Source organism: Setaria italica, chromosome VI, assembly GCF_000263155.2.
Source record: "Setaria italica strain Yugu1 chromosome VI, Setaria_italica_v2.0, whole genome shotgun sequence".
In the NCBI taxonomy this organism is placed as follows: Eukaryota; Viridiplantae; Streptophyta; class Magnoliopsida; order Poales; family Poaceae; genus Setaria; species Setaria italica.
Window position 1 is genome coordinate 33488264 of NC_028455.1, and position 22114 is coordinate 33510377.

Sequence of the window (22114 nt, forward strand, 5' to 3'; positions counted from 1 at the left end):
GCAGCACTCCGGCCAGACAATTTCTTCCAGGGTTCCAACCAATTAGTCTCTTCGGACTTCAGACACAGACGTGTTGGCTTGGCTCCTTGGCTATCTGACACTCTGATTGAACGAGAGATGACTCAGGTTTCATGAACCAAGATCAGGATTCAGGGCACGATCTACTCCCAGATGCCCCAGCCTTTTCCCCATGTCATGAGAACCGCATCTGTAAAATTCGAGAAGTAGATTTCAGGCTTGCTGTGCAGCTACCGGACGATAAACTTGATAACATCCAGCACCTGTCTGATACTGGTGTGTGAGCCTGTTTGGTTCAGAGTGTGTCTGGAACTGCAGCACCTCCTCCCCTCCACTTCGGATACCAGTGAATGGAGTTCTCAACTCGGACAACAACGGGGAGTGATTTTGTGTCCATGCCTAGACGGCTAGACAGTAGACAGTTGTGGCTTTAGTAAATACAAGGGCAAACATTGAAGCTATATACGTTTTGTTTTCTGATAATGCAACACTAAGCTTTGAGAGTACCAAGAACAAAATCACACACCAATATCATACATTCACTGTAAATCCAGTACTGAATAACCAACACAAACAATGCAATGCTTACTCTAGCATAACAGTTACCATGGACAGCTCTATATATCACTTCCAAAAAATAAAGCTATCACAAAAAGATTATGGAGCATGAAGTCTAGGCTGAATCACAATCGCTCTTTCTCCAAATTCGGAGTCCCCAAAGGAACCGGCATTTGTATCCATCACCATCCATCATGCCATGCCATCTCTATTTGCACCATCCAAAGCATGAGAACTTCTGCAATCCAACCAAATGCAAAGCTCAATGAGAACACAGAATGAGCAAGCAAGGAGGTCGCCGAAAGACAGTAGTTGTGTTATCTGCGTATGATTGTGCCTGCCACTCACCGATGATGAGACGTAGCCGTCGTCGTAATGCTTGTTGCCGTTGCCACGCGCGGCGTCTTTGCCGGACGCCGCTGGCTTTCCGGCCTGGGTCTGCTTCTCCTCCCTCACCTTGTCGAAGATGTGCGTGTAGCCGTCCGCCGACGCCGGGTTCGAGTCCCAGTCGCCGAACTTGGGCACCGCCGAGCCCCTCGTCGGCTGCATCGATCAGTAAGCGATGAACTTCCAAGCGCATGTCAAGGCAGAGCACAAAGGGACAGAGAGCAGAGCCTCACCGTCTCATTGCCGCGCAAGCCACCCTTGGCCCGGGACCGCTCGACGGAGTTCGCGACGAGGCCGTACCCCCCGCTCTCGGAGCTGTACGGGTGCACCGGCGACTGCTCGACGCTGTACCCGCCGCCAGTCCTCCCACCGCCGCCTCTCCTCGGGGCCTCGCCGCCGGCGTGGCGGTGGTAGGGGGACCCGGCGTAGGGGTTGGGGGACAGCGGCGGCGCGTCGCTGCTAGGCCGGCGCTCGTGCCGCGAGGCCGGCGGTGGTGCCGGCGACGACGACCTCCCGGCGTCGGAGCGGTTCGGCGACGGCGCCGCGATGGAGAAGGCCTCCGGGTTCTCGGCGGGGTCGTTGGGGTTGATCATCTTGCCGCCGGCGCCCTTGCCCTTGCGCGCGTTCTCGAAGTAGAGCGTGTACGGCACGTTGCCATCGTTGTCCCAGTTGCCGAACTTCGGGACGTGCGCGTTCTTCTGCTGCTGCTGCGTGCACAAAAACATCCAATTCAACTCGAGAAGAATCAGCCGTTGCCACCATTTTCTCCTAACCACTTGTGCAAATGCAAGCTCATAGCACGAGAGTTATGCTTAACAGTTAACACAATACCTTACGACACAATTCTAATGCTACTTGAAATATAGAATTTTTCTTTTGGAAAAAAAATAGAGGAAAGTGCTGACAGGGTCAATGTTTTTTTTTTGGTCGTCCTCCTCCTAGAGAGGTCAGCAGTCAGAGTTCTAGGACCAGTTGCAATGGTAGAACATGGACAGCAAGTCAAGTTGACATGCATGGGGCTAAGTCAATGCGGCTTAATTGATCGACCAAGGAAACAATCAAACGCCAGGAAAATCACACGCCATGGCTTCCGGCCGCTTACACACTGCGTGGACTAATCAACTGAACATTTGATGATTATCTAATAATAGAGAAACTAATCACATGTTCTCTACTTGGCTACTTGTGCAAATCAAGTTCAAACAGGACACGCTAGTGCAGTGGTTGGTACTTCAGGTTTGACAATCTGCCAAGCTTCTGAAGGCAGGCCGACAGCGATGGCCTGCCTGGCTGCTGACGCCTCATACGTTTCCTTCAGTTTCCGAAATGGAAAAACTATTCAAATCAAGAGTGCCAGAGCATCTTACGTGCACAAATTGTTTTGGATTGTAGCATTTATATAACTGAATCTTCATGCATACGAGCTGTTCTATCTTGATAATGTTTTAGCAGGTAAGAGCGGCTGGTGTGTGATTAAATAAGAGGAATATGACCAGGACGTCGTATTCCAGTGAGTTAACCTGGCAACATCTCTAGCATTAAATAAGGGAGTATCATTTATGAGATGTGAAGACTGTCAGGGTAATGGCGGATTGTGATCGAAAGATATTTCGCAAGTTTCAGGGTCTCTGTCACAAAATTGTGGATTTCTACACCCCAAAGAGAATCACCAGTTCACGCAAGAAATGAGCTCTAGTTTTCTCAAAACGCCAAGATAAGAATAATCGTAGCGACCATCTTGTTCCTTGGGAAAATTCAGGCTCAGATATTGCATAAGGAAACCATACAGCGAGACCGGCACCTACTACCGCACAAGGAACGAATTGAACTCTTTTCAAGCGAATCAAGGGACTTCCAGTTCTTGGTGGGGAAGTTGTTCTTGCAGACGAGATAAAAACTAGGCTACGCTACACAATCTAATCGAAAACTGCGCTTCACAAATCACAACTGAAAGGAACCGTGAGGAACATCGAAGGTTGTCGCCATGGAAGAAGAGCACATGCGAGGAGGAAGAGAGGGACTTACAGCCATGGCGTTCCCAGCGCCGAGAAGAGGAGGAGAGAGAGGTCAGATCAGCTCCGGGGGTCTCCGAAGTTTGGCTCTCGAACGGCAGCCGGCCTGCAACTGCGAGAAGGGGGATGGATTTATGCGGCTGTTTGTTTGTTCCTACTGGCCCCTTGGCTACTAGCTTGCTGATCGATCCTCTTCCAGGCCGGCCGGCAGGAGTATAACTCCAAGAAAATGACGAGGAGAGAGGCCGGTTGCAATCTTTATATACAAGGTGTCACGAGACCCCTTTTCTTGTTGCTCTCTTGCATATCAGCCCCTTTGAAATCTTTGTGGCTTCTTGTCTTTTTAAGGAAAACGTTTGTGGCTTGTGCTTGTCATTTCTGATGCACACCAGCCCCAGCCGTGATCCAGAGGTTTAGGAAGCATTACTGACCGAAAAAAATCCTCAAAGTTTTTTCAGTCCTTTCCTGGAAAATAGAAGATCGTAGGGGGGTCTGAAACGAAAAGGCGAACGCAAGCGTGACCGTTGACGGTGACGAATTGACGAGCTCAAACGCATAGAGCGCCAGCCAGCCAGCGCACCGGTCCACCATCCACGCCGGATCAACGCTTAACAAAAACGTTCGGCGGCCATCTTTGACCGCTCGCCGCTCAGCAACAACTCAGGCCGGGTTTAGTTTCCAATTTAGGAGTGCCAAAATTAGTATTTTATCATAAATGCGCAACTGTAGCATTTCATTTATATATGTGAATTATTGTCCAAACATTGATTAATTAGATTTAAAAGATTCGTCTCGCAAAGTACAACAAAACTGTGCAATTAGTTTTTGATTTCGTCTACATTTAGTACTCCATACATGTACCGCAAGTTTGATGTGATGGGGAATCTTCTTTTTACATAATGCCAAAGTTTGGAATCTCAAAGCGGATTCCAGGCCAGCTGCCCGGAGCATCCCCTTTTCCTCCTCGTGGGTCACTCTCCAGCGTACACGCACGCACGCACCTCAGCACAGCAGAAGCAGAGCAGCAGTACCGAACCCGCCGGCCGCCGTCGAGGCACCTTCTTGTCGGGGCTCAGGGCAGGCTTTTCGCCCTCAGGGGCACGCGCGCGCGGGTGCCCGCGAGGCCGCGACGCGCTGGACGGCAAGACCAAGACCGGCAGGTGTGGTGGGAACGCGGAGCGTACGCGTCGTCCGTTCCCCTGGGCGCTCTCGGGCGGAGACGGGAGCGCGAAGCGGTTTGGAACGCGGGATCACGGCGACGGGGGGTCGAGACGACTCGTTCCCCCCGCAGGTCGTTTCGTCTACATAAGACGAGACTCCCCGATCGCAATCGGTTGGGGGCGTGCGCGCGGGGGTCCGTCCCCCTGCTGCCGAGTGCTGCGTGGCTGCCGACCTCGCCGGCTCGTATCCTACGCCGCTCGTTCGTGTCGGCGTGCCCCTCGTCAACTCCTCGCTGCTCGCTGCTCGATCGCGGCCGCTTTGGCCGGGCACGACGCGCGCGTGGGTCGTGCGCCCGGAGACCGGGAGAGCGCCTGAGATTGACAGCGTCCACGGCTCCGCGCTGTGTGATGGCGACGACGGGCATAGCCATGGCTCCATGCTTCTGATTACTGTACACAAACCCGAGGCAATGCCCAGGTGTGAAATTCGGTCCCATCATCGCCGATGGCTGTTGGATCATTTCACAGGGGACAGGACCTGCTAATTATGTGACCAGCTCCCCAGTACAGTAAAGAGTAGGACGGCATTTTTTATTTTTCCTGGACCGACTTTGTTACACCGGCCCGGCCGCGGCAAGGCGTTTCCTTTCTCAACTTCATATACCACCCTTTAAGTTGATTAAGTCCTCCATATCTTTATTAGTGAGCTTTAATTCTTTTCATTGAATTATTGAATAATTGGGTCAAGCCTGTAAATTTCAACAATCCCCATCAAGAATTTCAAGCCACACTAGAAATACTCTCAAATTCACTATAATCTTTGATATACCAATATTTCAATAGAGACGGTTAAGTTGAACATCCATCTAGAATTAATGTTCCACTTATGCACAACTAAGCAATGGACTATGCCTTAAATTGTCAGTCTTGTGCAAACAAGCTTGGCCAAAACTCTTTCACGCTGCGAAAGCATCCCCGCGGTTTGGAGCTTCTAAGTCATACTCCAGACCTTTCATGGGTTTTTAGAGATCACCCAATCTCATAGACTATGACCAGTATTCAGACCCACATAGGTGTATTCCTCACGTAGGACAACATCTTTGCTTCAAAGTAAACAGCACCCTTGTTTCTAAGAAGTCAATTGGAACACATTAAGGCATAAACCAGCCTGCCATACAGAATTAGAAGAGATATGCATCTTCACTAGAATGAGCCGTTTACAAAGGATCTCTTCTCTCAGTCAGATTATAGCTTATTTCACCACTCTACTTCATGGGATCTCTGATCACATAGAGTAGGTTACCACTATAGAAAGACTCACATGGGTCTCAAGCCCAATTTCATAGATGCATTGTCAATCACATTTTGTGAAAGATCCTTGTGAATTGATCTGCCAGGTTCTTAGCCGTTTGGATATAGTTCAAGGCTATCATTCTGGAGTTTCTCAATTTCCTGACAGACTTCAACCGCCTCTTTACATGATTAGATGACTTCATATTATCCTTTGATCTGTTCACCTTGACAATCACAGTTTGATTACCACAATTCATTAGGATAGTCGGTATCGGTTTTTCAAGTATTGGCAAATCTATAAGGAGATCACGAAGCCACTTGACCTCAACAGTGGCGGTATCTAATGCTGTGAGTTCTGCTTCCATTATTGACCTCGTTAAGATGGTTTGCTTGCAAGACTTCTATGAAATAGTGCCACCTCCAAGTGTAAACACATATCCACTTGTGGCTTTTATCTCATCAGTATTAGAAATTCAATTTGAATCACCATAACCCTCTAGCACCCTTGGATACCCGATATAATGAATCCCACAGTCTATAGTGCCTTTTAGATAGTGCATTACTCTTTCAAGAGCATTCCAATGATCATCTTCTGGATTTCAAACAAACCAGCTTAGTTTGCTCACAACAAACAAGACATCAGGTCTCGTAGAGCTAGCTAAGTACATAAGTGAACCACTGATCCAGGAGTATCTCAGTTGATCTCTCATGATTCTTTTGTTCTCCCTTAATACTTTACTAGGATCATAAGGTGTAGGAGCAGGCTTGCAGTCGCTATAACCAAAGCGACTCAAGATCTTTTCCACATAGTGGGATTGCAAAAGTGTAACCCCACCATCACCTTCTCTTACTAGTTTAATATTTAGCATAACATCGGCTTCTCCCAAATCCTTCATCTCAAAATTTTGAGATAAGAAATCTTTGACTTAATCACTTTAAGGTATATCCCAAAGATCAGTATGTCATCAACATACAAGCACAAAACCATTCCTTCGCTCCCACCATAGCGATAGAATACACACTTGTCAGCTTCATTCATAACAAAGCCAACCGTTGTGAGAGTTCTATCAAACTTCTCATGCCATTATTTAGGTGCTTGCTTGATGCCATACAAAGATTTCAATAACTTACACACTATTCCTTCTTGACCCTCTACTACAAATCCATCTGGCTGATCCATATAGATCGCCTCTTCCAACTCTCCATTTAGGTAAGCTACCTTCACATCCATTTGATGAACGAGAAGACCATGAGAGACTGCCAAGGAAAGTAGCACTCAAATAGTAGTCAATCGAGCAACTAGCAAATAAGTGTCAAGAAAATCTTCTCCTTCTTTCTGGGTATAACCCTTGGCCATAAGCCTTGCCTTGTACTTTTCAATAGTACCATCAGGCCTAAGTTTTTTCTTGAACACCCACTTGCATCCTACAGGTTTGCACCCCTAAGGACGATCAACAACTTCCCAGGTACCATTAGACATAATTGAATCTATCTCACTCCTCACTGCTTCCTTCCAATAATCAGCATCAGGAGATGAATATGCCCCTTCAATGATTTTAGGTGTGTCACCCACAAGGTATACAATGAACTTATCTCCAAAAGACTTTGCAGTCCTTCGTCTCTTACTCTTTTTGAGCGGTTCATTGCTATCCTCCTCAGGATTTTCCATAGGTGTATGTTCATTATGTTCTATCGGCATGGTAGAGCTACCATCCTCAATAAACTCCTTCCTAGTTGAACTTGTTTCATCTCTCATTGGGAAAATGTTTTCAAAGAATGTAGCATCTCTGGACTCCATAATTGCGTCGACGTGCATGTCTAGTACTCCAGATTTTATTACCAAAAAATCTATAACCAACACCATGAATAGCATAACCTAGAAAGACACAATCCATTGTCTTAGGCTCAAGCTTACATTTCTTGGTTATTGGCACACTGACCTTTGCCAAACAACCCCAAGTCCGTAAGTAAGAAAGGGTAAGCCTCTTCTTCTTCCATTCCTTGAATGGTGTTACCTCTTTATTCTTTGCAGAAACACGGTTTAGGATATGACATGCAATCAATATTGACTCAACCCACCATTCCTTAGAAAGACCAGCTGTATCCAACATAGCGTTAGCCAAATCAATTAGAGTGCGGTTTTTTCTTTCGGCAACCCCATTTAACTGAGGTGAATAGGGAGGTGTCCTCTCATGTATTATACCATATTTCTCGCAGAATGAAGTGAAAACATTTGAGAAGTACTTGCCACCACAATCTGACCTAACACGTTTGATCTTTCTCTCAAGTTGGTTTTCTACTTCACCTTTATAGATTTTAAAGTAATGCAATGCTTTATCTTTTGACTTCAACAAATAGATGTAACAAAAATCTAGTGCAATCATCGATTAAAGTCATGAAATATTTTTACAACCTTTTGTCAACATGCCATTCATTTCGCACAAATCGGAATGAATTAATCTTTACCTTAGAATTTTTGACTAAGGTAATTTTTGGAATTAAACTCAAACCAGCAAGCTGCATCATACAACCAAAATTAATGTGACAAAGCCTCGAATGCCAAACATTTGATTCATCAACATTAACCACATTGTTGACTATATTATTACATTCATCTGACAAAGACAAACGAAATAAACCTCCACAATTATAACCTTTTCCAATAAAAGTACCAAACTTGGACATTACACATTTATTGGACTCAAAGACTAACTTAAAACCATCTTTACACAGTAGAGAGCTGCTAACAAGATTCTTGTGAATGGTAGGCACATTGATGCACATTCTTCAATTGCATGATCTTTCCCCAAGTAAGCTTCAAATTGACCGTACCAACACCAAGAACACGCGCATGTCAGCCGGTTCCCATCAACAAGGAGCAAGTCCCTCTGACTTGATAAGAAAAAAAATAAGTAAACATTAGCACATACATGAATATTAGCCCCCGTATCAACCCACCATTCAGGTGATTGACAAACTAAAAGAACCGTAGGTAATAATTTACTGTTCCCCAATGTTCCTCCTCCAGTGTCGCTAATGACCATGTTGGCAGATTTCTTGCCACCTTTGCGATTCGGACACTTAGCAGCAAAGTGATCTGGACTCTCGTACACATAGCAAACTCCCTTCTTCTTCTTCTTCTTCTTCTTCTTGAAAGTGGTTGTTTGATTAGTCTTTGTTGGGTTTCGTGGCAGCTTGAATTTCTTCTTCTCGTGGGAGAAATTGTTCTTTTGCACCAAGTTGGCACTAGATGATCCAACAATTCCTTTTCCACGTGTATCTTTTGCTCTCGCCTTCTCTTCAACATCAAGAGTTCCAATAAGACCAGCTATGCTGAACTCCTATCTCTTGTGGTTTAGAGAAGTAGCAAAATCCTTCCAAGAAGGTGGCAACTTTGAGATAATACCTCCAGCCACAAACTTGTCAGGCAACACACATGGAACCTCTTTGCTATAGTTCTCAAGGTCTTTTGCCAACGTATGAATCTCATGGGCCTGTTCTACTACAGAATAGTCTTCAACCATCCTATAGTCATAGAACTGTTCCATAACATACAACTCATTGCCGGTATCAACAACCCTAAAGTTAGCATCAAGAGTTTCCTATAGTTCCTTGCCACTCATCAGCGATAGGTACATGTCCACAAGGTTTTCAGGAAGAACACTTATGATGCCGCCTCAAAACAGGTTTTTGGCTGCCTTGAATGCCTCTTGCGAGACCTGTTCGAGCTTCCCTGTATGGCACACATAATGTTCATCGTTGTCAACCGCAATGTGATATTCTCGCGCCAACGCTTGTAGTTTGAACCATCGCACATCGAACACACATGGTTTGATATATGCAGCAAAACTAGCTACCGAAAGCCTATCAACATCATCAGGTTTTTGGATTGTTAGATATTTAGGCACATTTCAGTATATTTTAATTTTAAAATTAAACATTTTAAAATTAAACATGTAAAATATTAATATTATCATGACTATATGAGTGAATGAGAATAGGTGTACGTGTTTATGTTTAACACTAACATAAGCATGAATAGAATAACACACATAGGTTTCAGTTTGTACCGGAACCGGCCCGTCGTTATCACCTGGATTAGTCATACTAAGCGTGGGGTGACCTCAGTCGATGTAGTCGTATAGAATCGATGCAAGAAGATGTTCGCAGTGCAGTCCCGTGAACGGCCTTCTGGAAGTAGGCGAAGTAGTCGTTCAGCAGCGGACGGACGTAGTCTTTAGAGGAGGATAAATCTAGACGTCATTAGATGGAGCAATGACCATTAATATGTTGGTCAATCAAATCACCACCATCAATCACCAGTCATCAACACTGTTAACGGTCCAACCATTAATCTCAATTGGTGCAAAAACTTCCCACTCCACGCAGCACTGTACTGCACCATCCGACCGTGCCATGCCACACCCACACCCATGCCCGAGGTGAGCGAGCGCGCGCTCATGGCTCGCCAATTCCTTTTTCAATACAAACATTCCACCCTTTAAGTTGATTGAAATTCTCCTCAACTACCAATATGGTATTAACCACCTTTAACCCCTAGTGAATTTTAATTCTTTTCATTGAATTATTGAATAATTGGGCCAAGCCCGTAAATTCCAACAGGCGAAACCAGAAATATGAGATGAGATAGAGGGCTGAAAGACTGAAACTGAACATCCTAGGTACCAACAATTTCCCTGTACCTTGAGCTCTTCCTTTCTTCATCTATGGCATGCAAGCAGTAGGGGGGCTCGAGCCCCCTAGCCCCTGTAAATCTGCCGCTGTCTATAGAGCGAAAATCGTTTGCAGAACACGCTGCTCATCAGTTACCTAACAACTCAACAAGCTTGCCAATTTGGCATCGCCATTTTTTACTGTTCAAAAAAAGGTTTTCTGCATTGGCTTAGTCAAACTTCAATTTGCATTACGGATCTTGCCACCTTGGAGCCCAAATAGGTAGCTAGCCTGTATTAGACGTGGGCCTTACGTATTCCAAAATATACCAGTATTGGGCTGATTTTGCTCAAGTACAGGCCCAAATCATGCCAATTCGTCAGTCCCTTCTTCACAGATCAGAAATTTTGGAAAAGCACCTCCAAGCTCCCCATATTGCCGTTCCAACTCTCTCCACCGCTCCCTTGTCCCTTCCCGTCCCCCCGTCGTCCTCCCCTCCTCGCCGACGAAACCCTACGCGCTCCCAAGCCCTCCCCGCCGCCGCCACCGCCGCCTCCGCAGTCGCGATGTACGCCGACAGGTCCTCCGGGCGGAAGCGCTCCGTCAGGGACCGCCTCGGGTCGGGCGGCGTCTCGCGCTCGCGGTCTGACGACGCAAAAAGGTGCGTCCTCGAGCTCGCGCGGTTTCAAATCGTTGCCCGTTTCGCCATTCCCGTGCCTGCTGGCGGCTACGTGCTTGCGACTTCTGGTTGGATCGGTATTCGGACAGAGATGGTTGCGGAAATGCTGTTTAGGGCCGAGGAATCAGGCGGTTTGTGGTCGTGGTGCTGGTACCTTTAATGCTCGGTTGCAAAATCTTATTTCCTTCGTCACTATCGTCAGTTGTGTTTTTCTATATGGGATTCAATCGGTAGTTAGTATATGCAATGGTTGCGGTTGATTGTGTGATTCATCAAATAGAGAGAATTGTGCTACCGTTACTGCTGCTACAAATGTTGTCGTCTGTCGTTGTTTGGAATTTCTTTCTTAGTCCACTAGCGGATAGATCGTCACAGTATGCACACACGGACACCGGGTTTCCATGTTTTTTTTTCTACAAGGGTTTGTCCATTTTCCACTTTTACAATGGAAAAATGCCCTGGGGTTGCATGAGTTCCTCCAGTTGATGTGCATTTATGTTTTATGCACTGATGACAACTTATTGTAGCCTTAACCATGCAATGCTTTAAATGGCTGTTGTGTTGCACCTTCCCAGAAATGTCTCCGCTCCTTTTCTTGGGACTGGCTAGGAAAGCACAAGCAAATTGCTGATGTGATCAGTTGGTTCATACATCCCAGTTTATTCAGAAGGAAAATAATCCTGCTGTTTATATCATCTATGTTGGAATTTTTACAGGTTTCGCCGGGATGATGGGACGTGGAGGCGCGAGCTTTATAAGGATTCTGGAGGAACTCAAACTTCATGTAAGGGCCAACTGCACGGATAGTTTTGAACATGACTTTATTTCTGCTTGCCTCTGGAGATTTACTGTTAGCTTGTTGCTTCTGCTGTGCATGGTTCAGCTGGACCTACTTCCAGAGATGTTCAACCAAACAAAAAATCTCGAGTGGAGCAAAGGATTCAGGTTGTGAAGAAATCATCAGTTCCAGATCTTCGTGAAAAGTTATCTGGCATCCCGAGTCAGCACCCTCAACTTAGCAGTACTGTTCAGGTCCCAAAGCCTGCAAGAGAGATCGTTAATAGCGACAGACCTGTTCAGAAGAGAGACCCCCCTCCAATTGCGGCCCCTCCTGTCGTTAAGAAAGTCAGTGCACCTGCACCTGCACCTGCACCGGCACCGGCACCGGCACCGGCACCAGCGCCACCTGCGCCGCAACAATCCCAGGAAAAGGTGAGATAATTGAGGATTCTTTGTTGTGTGTTCTTACAGGATTTTGTCCCAATCAATTATTACAGTTCCACTATTTGTTTTATGTAATGGGAGTAACATACCGTTACCTTTTCTTATTCTGCATGTGCTGTGCTGTGAATATAATGGACTAAATGACCATATCATGTTGGAAGCCCTTTGATGTTTGTGCAACCTTTATTATGATTCTGATCCGGTGATCCTTTAGGTTTTAGTCTTATGCATGATTGATCTTCTAGACCTTTAGCGTGTTTTGCATTCCAAAGTTCTGTTTGCCTAGTCTGTTATCTATGTGCTATTTGCGGTGTCTAAATTCTTGTATGGAACGTGCTCTTCATCTTTAAACCTTTGTTTCAGTGCTGTAATAATATTTTTCTTTGAAATGTACAGGTTGATGCCTCACTTGAGAGTTTACTGAAGTCTCTTGATCTAGAGAAGTATTTGATAAATTTCCAGGCTGAAGAGGCATGCTTGTTTTATGTGTTAATTTCATATTGTGAATGTGACCAGTGGCCATATTCTCAATGGATATTCATTTTTTCAGGTTGATATGAAAGCAATGGCTTACATGAATGAAGAAGATATGAAGTCTTTAGGAATTCCAATGGTACTGCAACACCTTTGATATTGAAACACTATTTATAGAAATCTCGATTGCTAGTCTGCTGCCTTTTTTCTTTCCCAACCGGGTGACATGCTTATCCTCTGCTTAAATAGAGCTTTCTGATTGACGCAATTCAAATATATAAGTTGGTAGGATTTGCTAATTTTATTACTTCCCTACTTATAGATTAACAGTCATTCTAAAAGGGAAACTGTAGCAACGAGTTACTAACTTCTGAACTATGCTAATGACTAAATTTTGTTTTCAAACTATTTTGAATGGATGCACTCATGGACGATGGTAGAACCTGTCTTTATCTGCTTTCCGCTTGCTATATACATATTTACTAAAAATAAGTATTTATCCATATTTCTAGTCCCGGTTTGTCTAATTAGAAGATACTTTGATTGGGTAAGTTGGATATAGAATGGCCTGACTAGCGAGTGCCCTGAGCTGTGCATTTTCAGTATGGTTATCATAAGAACCAGGTGCCATAAAGAGTAAAAACTTAAGTAGTAAAATATATTCAGTTATTGATTCAGCTAGCCCCACATGCATTTTTTATTTTCTTTTTCTCGAATACGCAGGTGCTGCGTATCTTTATATTAAGAGAGGGTGAAAAGGTCCAATTACAAAAAACACTGCCCCATCTTGGACTGGAAATGGGAGATGTGTGAAGTCTGCAATAAAAATAACTTCTACAGGAAGATAAAATGCAACCCGACCCTGCTAACTTAATCCAATTCCTCGACCCTCCCAAGACCTAGGGTTTTTTAATTTCAACCCCTTAGCTCCGGCTAAACACCATAGATGATATTCATCCTTGAAGGTTTGTAGAGTTCCTTGGATGCTTGATGCTGTCGTCACAGAAAATGGGGAGCTATCCCATCAAATACGCAAGTGTTACGGTGCTGCCCCACATGCATACACTGAGCTATCGCTATGTTAATGAAAATAGGTTTTTCTGTTTGATATACATCTCATGTTTTTTCCATTTTTGTACTATTGCATCTACAATTGAAAAGTAGCAACAAGTCCGATTATAGGACGGGGTGTCTACTATTGTATTATGCTCAGCTATTCATTTGTTTGCAGTCTATTCAAGTTTCTTTCCCATATTCATTCGTTAGCTTTATCGTGTTTACAGGGTCCCAGGAAAAAGATACTATCAGCATTGGCTCACAAAAAGAGGAAGTCATCGAAATCATTGCCTACCAGTTGAGAGATATCTGCGCTTGATATTAGCTAGGCAACTTGATGATCTTGGATATGTGTGACTGCATCGACTTGCAGTGTTAACTCCACTGACGTGCAAGATTCCCATCAATTGAGACATAAAGAGGCATGTATAAATAGAGAACTCCGTGATGTTGGTAGCGTTTCAAGGCAACTAACAGCTTGTTGATATATGGTTCTATTGCTATCCAGATTATTTGGATCATTGGATGTCAGTTTATTATGCCTTAGGGATTGTTCCCTTAATCATATGAACCCAGTTGTTTCTTGTTGCTTCTGCATAGTGCCACTGTCGATGAATATCATCGAATTCGCGGCACCATGTTTTGGAGGTTCTTGGTGTTTGAGTCTCTTTTTAATTGTTGGTCCCCCTTTTTGTTTAATGCTTAGTCAGCTGTGAGCTGATTCTTTATTTTTCCTCGTGTGCGCACATGGTTCGATGTCCTTGTTTATTGATCGTGTGATCGTGTTTGCGTTCTGAATGTCTGCTTCCAAGTTGATCATCATTCTGGGTCGGAGTACCAAAGGCCTAAAGTTGTGATCCAACAGATCGGCGAACGGTGGTCATGCAGGGACGCAGGAGAAAGTTGCTGCTTCTTCAGTTCCTTTTCTTTCTGTTCTTTTCTTTTCTTTTGAGAGGTTCTGTTCTTTTCTGGGTGCTCACTCCTTTGCCGACAGTGACCACTAACATGCGCCTTTTTTTTGCACTGAATTTTTCTCGATCTATTTACGCGTTGCGTCCGGACGTCTTCCCATCGGACGCAACGTTGGTCCGTTGCAACATCAAAAAATAACGTCTGCAACGTAGAAAATCACCATTTGCAACATAGAAATCACCATTTGCAACATAGAAAATCATGTTGAAAAAATTATTAGCCATCTGTTGATGATGAGGGAAAAAACCCGCCGCAACATCTGTTTCATGTTATGGAACATTTAAATCTCTCATTGAAAATGCAACATCCAGATAAAACAGTTGCAACATGTGTGTGAAATATATGCAACATCACAACATGTGGATCTACTTTGCAATATCTACATGAAACATTTGCAACATTCTTCTGAAACATCCGAAACACTTAAAACATGCGCTTATAACATAACGAGATCCGACATTGGGAAACTGTGGAGGAGGAGGATGGCGGCGGTCCTCCCGCTCCACTTCACTCCCTAGTCCCCACCCCCATGCGCCGCCACCGCCGGTGACCAATGACCCCCCTCCATGGGTTGCGTCCACGGCCGCCCCTCCACGCCCAGCCCCGATCGCCGCCGCCGCAGCCGCCTAAGCCGGCCGCCCTCGCGCCGCCGTAGGAGGACGCCACAACCGCCCGAGCCGGTCACCCCCGCACCGCCGCTGCGGCTGGGAAGCTGGAGCAGCCGGCGGAGAAGCCGACGCGGCGGGAGAGGCACTCCCGCTCATCGCGTCCCGCCCTCGACGGGAGTTTTGCGAATAGGGCGCGCGGGGAGCTGGTCGGCGGTGGGGGAGGCGGCGCCCGAGGCGGAGGAGGAGCGCGCGGCGAGGTGCGTGTAGGAGGAGAGCGGCGAGCGCTGTTGGTCGCCCACGCCGGGCGTAGGGAGGGAGCTACGAGGGGTGCCGCCGCGGAGAGAGAGGGAGGGGCGAATGGGATGCGGAGAGAGGGATGGTCGAATGGGATAAGCGGTGTGGGGGAGGAAGAGGATATATGTGTGGGCATAAGCGGTGGGAGGTGGGCGGTGGGCCTGCGGGAGCGTTCGACGATCTGTGCTCGCGTCGGACATAAGACGCGTAGCATTAACAATATATATATTGAAAACTGCATCGGACGTAAGTTTAAATCATGTAAGATATTTTGTTACGAAGTTTCAAAAACTTTTGTTTTGTTGAACACCATTTCTTCCACTGGCGACTGCCGAGGTGAAACCGCAAATGCCTGCACGAGTCTGTCAGCAGCGCCTCCCAAGGCTGCAGAACTCGCCATGACCGTCCGCGGGCTACACGCGATCGCCGATGAGCAAGCAACCCTCCCGCCGACGACGCCACCGTAGGGCACTCTTCTCGATCCCATCGCCGCCTCCTCCCCGGCGCTTCGTCCGAGACTCCGATCGATCCGAGACCCTTCGGTGTTCGTATTGCTGGTGCAGCGGCGGCGGCATCGCGCGCGCGCGCGGTTGGTAGAGAATGCCGGCGCGGCGGAGTTGACGGAGTCCAAGCGGGAGCTGTCGCGATGTACAGGGTGTCAGGTGCGCATGCCCTCGAATCTCTCAGCGGCGTATCCCGCCGCTTCCATCGCTTCCCTTCTCGGAACTGCAGACGCCATCCTCCCGGCTCCCCACCAACCCTTCAATCTGATGCCTAAACGGCGGCCGCCAATGAATCGGCGGGAATTTTATGTATGAGCTAGTCCCTTTGTTTGAATTTTGTGCCGAGAAGTACCAGGAGCTGAGGTTCTGCCTGCGTGGCCTCTGTGTAAGGCCATCGGCTCCTGCACCTAGTTTGTCAAACTCTGATTTGTGGATCGAAGCAGTAGTGGTGGTATTGGCCTCAATTGCGGGATTGAGAAAGTTTATCGATCGTGTGGCTTGAGATCAAACAACTCATCCTAACGTTTTCCCGCCTTAAAAAAATCAAATTATTTCTGGTTACATATGCGTTCTGCTATCCTTGAATTGTATTTTGCTGTAAGTTTAGAATGCTGCAATTTTGTAGTTGTAAATTCATTTGTTTATGGATTAAACATAGGACGCATGAGAATCTTTTTGTTTTCCAATGCATCTGCCTGCAACTTTTGGGCTCACTAGGTCCTTCTCATTGCTTGGTTCCCAGTTAAAAAAACTAAAGCATCAATGCTGGTCCCCTGAGGAAATTTGACCCTTGTTTTCTCGGTGATCGTGGGGCTGAGTTGACTTGCTTGGTTATATTAGATATAAGGTGCACCATGGACATTGGATAACGCAATGCCATCACGCTTCTGATGTTATTGATCTCCAGTAAGTACTAAGGGTGATGGCACTTGGCGCTTCATCAGACGTGTGGATTTCAGAAGTGACCATGCTAACTCCTTTCATTCGGCCACTGATTGCAAAATATTTACCTTTGGAAAGCAAGGATGTGCAATGCTACAACATGATGCTGCTTCTTGTGCTCAATATGCCCAAGATCTCTGACATTCATCTCTATATTTCCCTTTACATGTCCATGCTCTTGGAAGTTTCATCCTCAATCCTCATATTCTTTCCAAGAAAAACTACAAAAGGATATTTGTGATGAGCTTCTGCAAGACAGTGGTGACATAAAGTCTTGATATATTCGTGACTTGACAGAAAAATCAATTTCATTTTCCTTTTTTTCCCATCCTGTGTGACTCGTGAACTAAGGCAAAATTGACTAGGTAATTCAGTTGTATACTGACTGTCATCATCCAATGCTTGAGGTACTGTAAAACTTCTTTATTACTTTATTTCAATTTCTTAGTGTCTTGATTTATATGGTATATGAGCCTGTAAGTTGTAACCTGAACAAAGGAATCAATCTAGTTGTGAGCAGCCTGTTGATTCAAGAGGGAAATCCTAAGCAGGAAGGAAGGTATAAGTAACTGCAGGAAAGAAGGAAGTCACCCGAGTTCTCCTGAGATCACCACAAGACCCATCTGGGAAGAAAAGACAAGAATGAAGTACAGAAGAAGCAAAGCCCTCCTCTACGTCTAATTTTCTTACTTCATTTTCCATTTGCAGTAATGCATAGCTCTTTGCTCTACTTATAGAGGATTCGTACACCAGCTTGGCTCCAGAATTACAAAGCGGGGAAAGAACTTTGAAAAGGTAAATTTTCTATTCATGATTTCATCTACTTGTTCTGTCATCTGAATTTCAGTGCAACCTGGAGACCTTGTGAATTACTTCATCAAACTTGTTTGATCTTATGCTTTTCCATTGCTTCCACTTTCTCATCCTTTTGCCATTCCCTTACAATTGTAACTTCAGGCTAGCTGTTTGTGGCGTACCTATTCTTCCATGTACAATGATTAAGGTCAAAAGACTAAGAATTAAGATTAACATACTCACAGGCCCCAGATGCAGATATGATAGTTCTAATGTAAATTTTAGAACGTTATAGCTTTCATTGTAGACAAATAACAAAATAATTGCACATAGATCTCAAGCAGAGGTCAAATCATGGGGGACATTTATGGAAATTTTGAATTTGTTTGTGCTTGGACAACTATTCTGTCTAATTAACTCTTAGTTGTATGGAACATCTACTCACTGAACCAATATTTTCGCATGGCTACCTGTTTTTATCCCTTATCCATTCCCTTTAGTTTTGCAATTGGACTGCTCTTATTTATGTTCACATATCTTGTAGCGATGGCTGTCCCACAAGTTGACAAGAAAATGCTTGGTGAACTTGAAGCCATGGGATTCCCAACTGTTCGTTCAATTAGGGCACTCCATTTCTCAGGTATATCTATTCAAACGAATTTACCGGGTACAGATCTTGTATGATACTGTTTTTCTTTACCAAAGATAGGCTGATAATGCGCCAAATAGGTAAGTACAGGATATTTGGTTCCTTCTTTGGTTGGAAAAGTTATGTTTGTGTATTTGTCCCCATTTCTGTGGTTTTTATATGTTCTACCTATTTCATTGTTGACAGTTGATATGCATGTTTTTTTCACTAAAGTTGCAAATTATGCGATTGAACTGAAGCTCTGGCAAGATATTTCTAGTAAATATTTAGTATATTATTTCTTTAGGACGCAGTTTAATGAATTGGAGAGCTAATCAAATGTCTTGGTCAGGTAATTCCAATCTTGAATCTGCTGTAAACTGGCTTCTGGAACATGAAAGTGACCCAGATATTGATCAGCTACCATTGGTAGGTTATTTCTTAACAATACAAATATTCTTCATTAGCAGAAGTCCTTTCTCATGTGCATGTGCATTATTCTGCATTTTGATATTATATTCTCAATAGAGGGAATTATAAGAAGTTTAAACCTCATGCAATCTGACAGCAAGATAGCCTGTATATATACATAACCACGAATTATTTGGTCTGATATTGTAGCTTGGAACCCTTTCAAATGTTGTTAATCTTAAGCAACTGGCATCTAAATGCTGATGTTATTTGAATTTACTGTTACAATGTCACTACATTCAAACAAATTGTTTTGATTGTTCCCTTGAATGGTCTAGGTTCCAAGAGAAATCAACATTGAATGTGGTGACACAGCAACTGAAGTAAGAAATGACGTCCAAGGAATGAGGTTAGTTCCTTCAAAAGTTTCATATATAGAAATATTATAGTAATATTTCAGTGGGAAAGAACATCAATTCCTATTTCCTAAACAAGACTCTTTAAATATCTACCTTAATTGAGGAATCTGCAATGTACAGCATATTTTGAATGGGTGACAGTTTCAGTGTGGGATGTCATATAATGTAATGCTACCTAAAGTTCCAAGTTCTTTGTTAAGTGTCATTATCTTCTAATTGAACAGCTGGGGGTGGGGGGGGGGGGGGGGGACCTGTCCTTCAGCCTGCCCGCTTTCTAAGTGATTAGTGATCGTGCGTGCTAGTTCTCGTAACTGTACTTGTATCGGTATGTTATGCCTTCAATGCACAATGTAGGTTTAATAAAACAAGTCATATGTCATGATTAGATGATTTTTGAAACAAAACTTAAAACTCAGGTGACTCAATGCATGTACTAGCCGGCATATAACATGATGGCGTGCTTGTCATGCAGGGATAGCATGCAGGAGCAGAAACCGGAAGAACGGACTGAAACTGGAAGACAGAATGTACTTATTTTCTTCATAATTTTGATATCTCAGATTTTTCCTATCAAATTTCATACCATAACTTTCAACATTCAACGATTTCACTTTACCAATATATTATGATTTAGTGCCTTAGCTTGCTGCCGCTTGCTAACATCTTGTCTTTCTGCCTCATATGATCTTGAATTGGTGCTTCATTCTTTGTATTATTTTGTGTCACACCCAAACTTCTCTTTTAGGAGACATCCCAGTTGGAACCAGAACTAAATGCAGATGAACAGGAGGAAGGAGATAGAAAGAGGTTCGTACCTTGCTTTGGAGATATAGTTATTAAGCTGCTCTCATTTTGTTTATCACACACTCACCCTAGTGACCCTCCTGTGCTTCTCAGGATATTAGCACTATATAAGCAAAAAAGAGATGAGGAAGGAAGAGCAAGAGGGAGAATACGAAATCAAATACAGGAGGACCAGGTACTGTAATTTTTTTCATACTCTTAATGAAGTAAAAAAAGCAAAATACTACAAAGGAAGAACAAAATGTGCTTACTTACACTACATTTTAAGTATATCCGATGGCCATTTTCTTGTCAACTGAATGTTTCTCATTGTTTCTATAGAGGGAGAGGATTCGAGCTGCTAAAGATCTTATGGAAGCAAAGCGAACTCTTGAGGAAAATCAAAGAAAGCGGTTTGTTTCATATGCATGTCACATTTGCTATTTGCAGATCCGAATTGCTTATTGGAGAAGTGATATTTTTGTTTACTGCAGCATGATGGAAAGTCGGATAGCAGATCAAGAGGAGGAGAAAAGAGCAAGGGAGAGAATACGACAACGTATAGCAGATGATAGGGTCCGTTGCTTTTAAATCCTTTATTCGAACATTTTATTATATTGGACTTCCTCAATGAAATGTTGTCACCATATGCTTTCACAACTAGATGAAATATCGTTGCTTTTCTTTTTGCACTGCATGGATTTAACTAAATCAAACAGTTCCTATCGATTATGATCAAACTTACGTTAAAATAATAAAATATATTCAAGGGCGCTTGCAATCACAGAAGTGACATCATTTTCTTACACTTTAGCAACTATGTCTTTTGGCATTTTCCTCCAAAATTTTCCAGTTATATACCTCCAATGCCTAAATCTGTCCTTTTATGCAGGCAGAGAGGAGGAGAAGGCTTGGTTTGCCACAGGAAAATCCTGAGGCTTCAGTTGCGACCATAACGCCCATAAAGGTCTAAACGCCTTTCCACCAAACTTTTACATCTCACATTCTCACAATCGAAACCTCCAACCACATTCCTCACGTACTTTTTAGCTGCAGGTAAAACCTGTTGAACGTGTTGTAACATCAGAACAACTGAGAGATTGCCTGCGAACTCTGAAGAAGAATCACAAGGTAAAATGATGCCTTGCAGACACTAGTTTTGATCCATGGTGCTCTTAGGCATTTCAACTGGCGCAGAAGCATTGGCGATTCTGAATATGGTGCTTTGTAAATACCACAGTAAATACAGTGTGCCCTTCTGCATTGGTTTAGATTAAAATATTCCATGATGTTTAGCATTTGCCTTCTTAGCTTGTATTTTGATCTAGTGTAGGAGTAGTTTTCATTATAAATATGACCAAATACGGCATCAGACTACCTGGAAGCCAGGAACCAGTAAATGTGCTGTGTGTCACTTTACTTGTAGGATGACAATGCCAGAGTCACAAGAGCTTACCAAATACTGTTGAAGATTATTGCCAACATAGTGAAGAACCCAGCAGAGGAAAGGTTCAGGAGGATTCGTCTCAGCAACCCCATTTTCAAGGTAAATGTGAAACATGCCAGCTCTCATATTTCAAAATGCTGCAATCCCCTGCAAGACCTTCAGTTCACATACCATGCTCTCTGCAACAGGACCGGGTGGGTAACCTGCAAGGAGGTATAGAATTCCTGGAGCTGTGCGGGTTCCAGAGGCTCAGCGCCAGCGGCTACCTGGTGATGCCGAGGGACAAGATCGACGTGGCGCTCCTCAACGCCGCCGGAGTCGAGATCGCGTCGGTCATGGAGAACCCCTACTTCGGGCTGCTCTCCAAGTGAACGGAACGGCCATTTGTCGCTGCCTCATCACTTGGAGCGGCTCGTCTAGTCGTCCGGAATCATGGTACTGAAACGGGGTGTATTCATCACCGAACGGACTTCGCCGTAACGTATCGGTCCGTCACGGTTGACAGAATCTGTCCCTGTTGTCAGTGCCGTTGTACAGAGTCAGTCACCCCGTCCAAAACAGAAACAGAGCAAAATGTCCACGAAGTGAAATAAACAATCTCACCCGGAGGAAATCAAACGCACCGTGTACAAATGCAATGGCGTAGGAGATGTTGCATTGTATGTTTTTTTTTTAAAAAAAACTCGTGTTCCTCACCGTTGCCGTTGTGTGTTTTTTTTAAAAAAACACCGTTACTGTACATGGTTAGCCATGGTGTACAAGCTGTTGAAACTGGGT

The 22114-nt window shown here is 44.4% G+C and overlaps 3 protein-coding genes across 8 annotated transcripts; 2 read left to right on the forward strand and 1 right to left on the reverse strand.

The window, feature by feature from the left end:
• Nucleotides 1-460: 460 nt before the first annotated feature.
• Nucleotides 461-3214, reverse strand: LOC101784904 (RPM1-interacting protein 4). 2 transcript variants are annotated; one of them, XM_012846697.2, is made up of 4 exons: nt 2989-3214; nt 1197-1667; nt 925-1119; nt 461-814 (listed from the first exon to the last, which is right to left on the reverse strand). In XM_012846697.2, exons 1-4 carry the CDS (start codon nt 2992-2994, stop codon nt 785-787), a joined length of 702 nt encoding a protein of 233 aa, XP_012702151.1. In that variant the 5' UTR covers nt 2995-3214; the 3' UTR covers nt 461-784. The 2 variants fall into 2 exon arrangements, with proteins under 2 accessions (XP_012702151.1, XP_012702150.1); XM_012846696.2 differs by having other exon boundaries at nt 1197-1670; nt 2989-3213.
• Nucleotides 3215-10524: 7310 nt separating this feature from the next.
• On the forward strand, nt 10525-14210 carry LOC101786099 (ankyrin repeat and SAM domain-containing protein 6). Of its 2 annotated transcripts, XM_004973918.3 has the most exons (6): nt 10525-10763; nt 11498-11565; nt 11665-11993; nt 12402-12476; nt 12556-12618; nt 13763-14210. In XM_004973918.3, exons 1-6 carry the CDS (start codon nt 10669-10671, stop codon nt 13835-13837), a joined length of 705 nt encoding a protein of 234 aa, XP_004973975.1. In that variant the 5' UTR covers nt 10525-10668; the 3' UTR covers nt 13838-14210. The 2 variants fall into 2 exon arrangements, with proteins under 2 accessions (XP_004973975.1, XP_022683108.1); XM_022827373.1 differs by lacking the exon at nt 12402-12476.
• Nucleotides 14211-15725: 1515 nt separating this feature from the next.
• LOC101786768 (UBX domain-containing protein 1) lies at nt 15726-22032 on the forward strand. 4 transcript variants are annotated; one of them, XM_004973921.4, is made up of 13 exons: nt 15726-17501; nt 17592-17649; nt 18194-18289; nt 18630-18706; nt 19027-19097; nt 19580-19634; nt 19853-19914; nt 20005-20086; nt 20233-20466; nt 20783-20857; nt 20947-21021; nt 21317-21436; nt 21526-22032. In XM_004973921.4, exons 3-13 carry the CDS (start codon nt 18196-18198, stop codon nt 21706-21708), a joined length of 1128 nt encoding a protein of 375 aa, XP_004973978.1. In that variant the 5' UTR covers nt 15726-17501; nt 17592-17649; nt 18194-18195; the 3' UTR covers nt 21709-22032. The 4 variants fall into 4 exon arrangements, with proteins under 4 accessions (XP_004973978.1, XP_022683111.1, XP_022683110.1 ...); XM_022827376.1 differs by having other exon boundaries at nt 15727-17261; nt 17365-17649; XM_004973922.4 differs by having other exon boundaries at nt 15732-17649; nt 20233-20303; nt 20385-20466.
• Nucleotides 22033-22114: the final 82 nt, after the last annotated feature.

What these genes read in the sequence shown, in the direction of transcription:
- LOC101784904 (XM_012846696.2), bottom strand. An exon ending in GCTTGCGCGGCAATGAGACG is followed by an intron (nt 1,120 to 1,196) that starts GTGAGGCTCTGC and finishes TGATCGATGCAG; the next exon opens with CCGACGAGGGGCTCGGCGGT. An exon ending in ACGGCTACGTCTCATCATCG is followed by an intron (nt 815 to 924) that starts GTGAGTGGCAGG and finishes GTTGGATTGCAG; the next exon opens with AAGTTCTCATGCTTTGGATG.
- LOC101786099 (XM_004973918.3), top strand. Translation starts at nt 10,669, where the DNA reads ATGTACGCCGACAGGTCCTCCGGGCGGAAGCGCTCCGTCAGGGACCGC. An exon ending in CGGTCTGACGACGCAAAAAG is followed by an intron (nt 10,764 to 11,497) that starts GTGCGTCCTCGA and finishes GAATTTTTACAG; the next exon opens with GTTTCGCCGGGATGATGGGA. An exon ending in AGTCTTTAGGAATTCCAATG is followed by an intron (nt 12,619 to 13,762) that starts GTACTGCAACAC and finishes TCGTGTTTACAG; the next exon opens with GGTCCCAGGAAAAAGATACT.
- LOC101786768 (XM_004973921.4), top strand. Translation starts at nt 18,196, where the DNA reads ATGGCTGTCCCACAAGTTGACAAGAAAATGCTTGGTGAACTTGAAGCC. An exon ending in TAGGGCACTCCATTTCTCAG is followed by an intron (nt 18,290 to 18,629) that starts GTATATCTATTC and finishes TGTCTTGGTCAG; the next exon opens with GTAATTCCAATCTTGAATCT. An exon ending in ATCAAATACAGGAGGACCAG is followed by an intron (nt 20,087 to 20,232) that starts GTACTGTAATTT and finishes TTGTTTCTATAG; the next exon opens with AGGGAGAGGATTCGAGCTGC.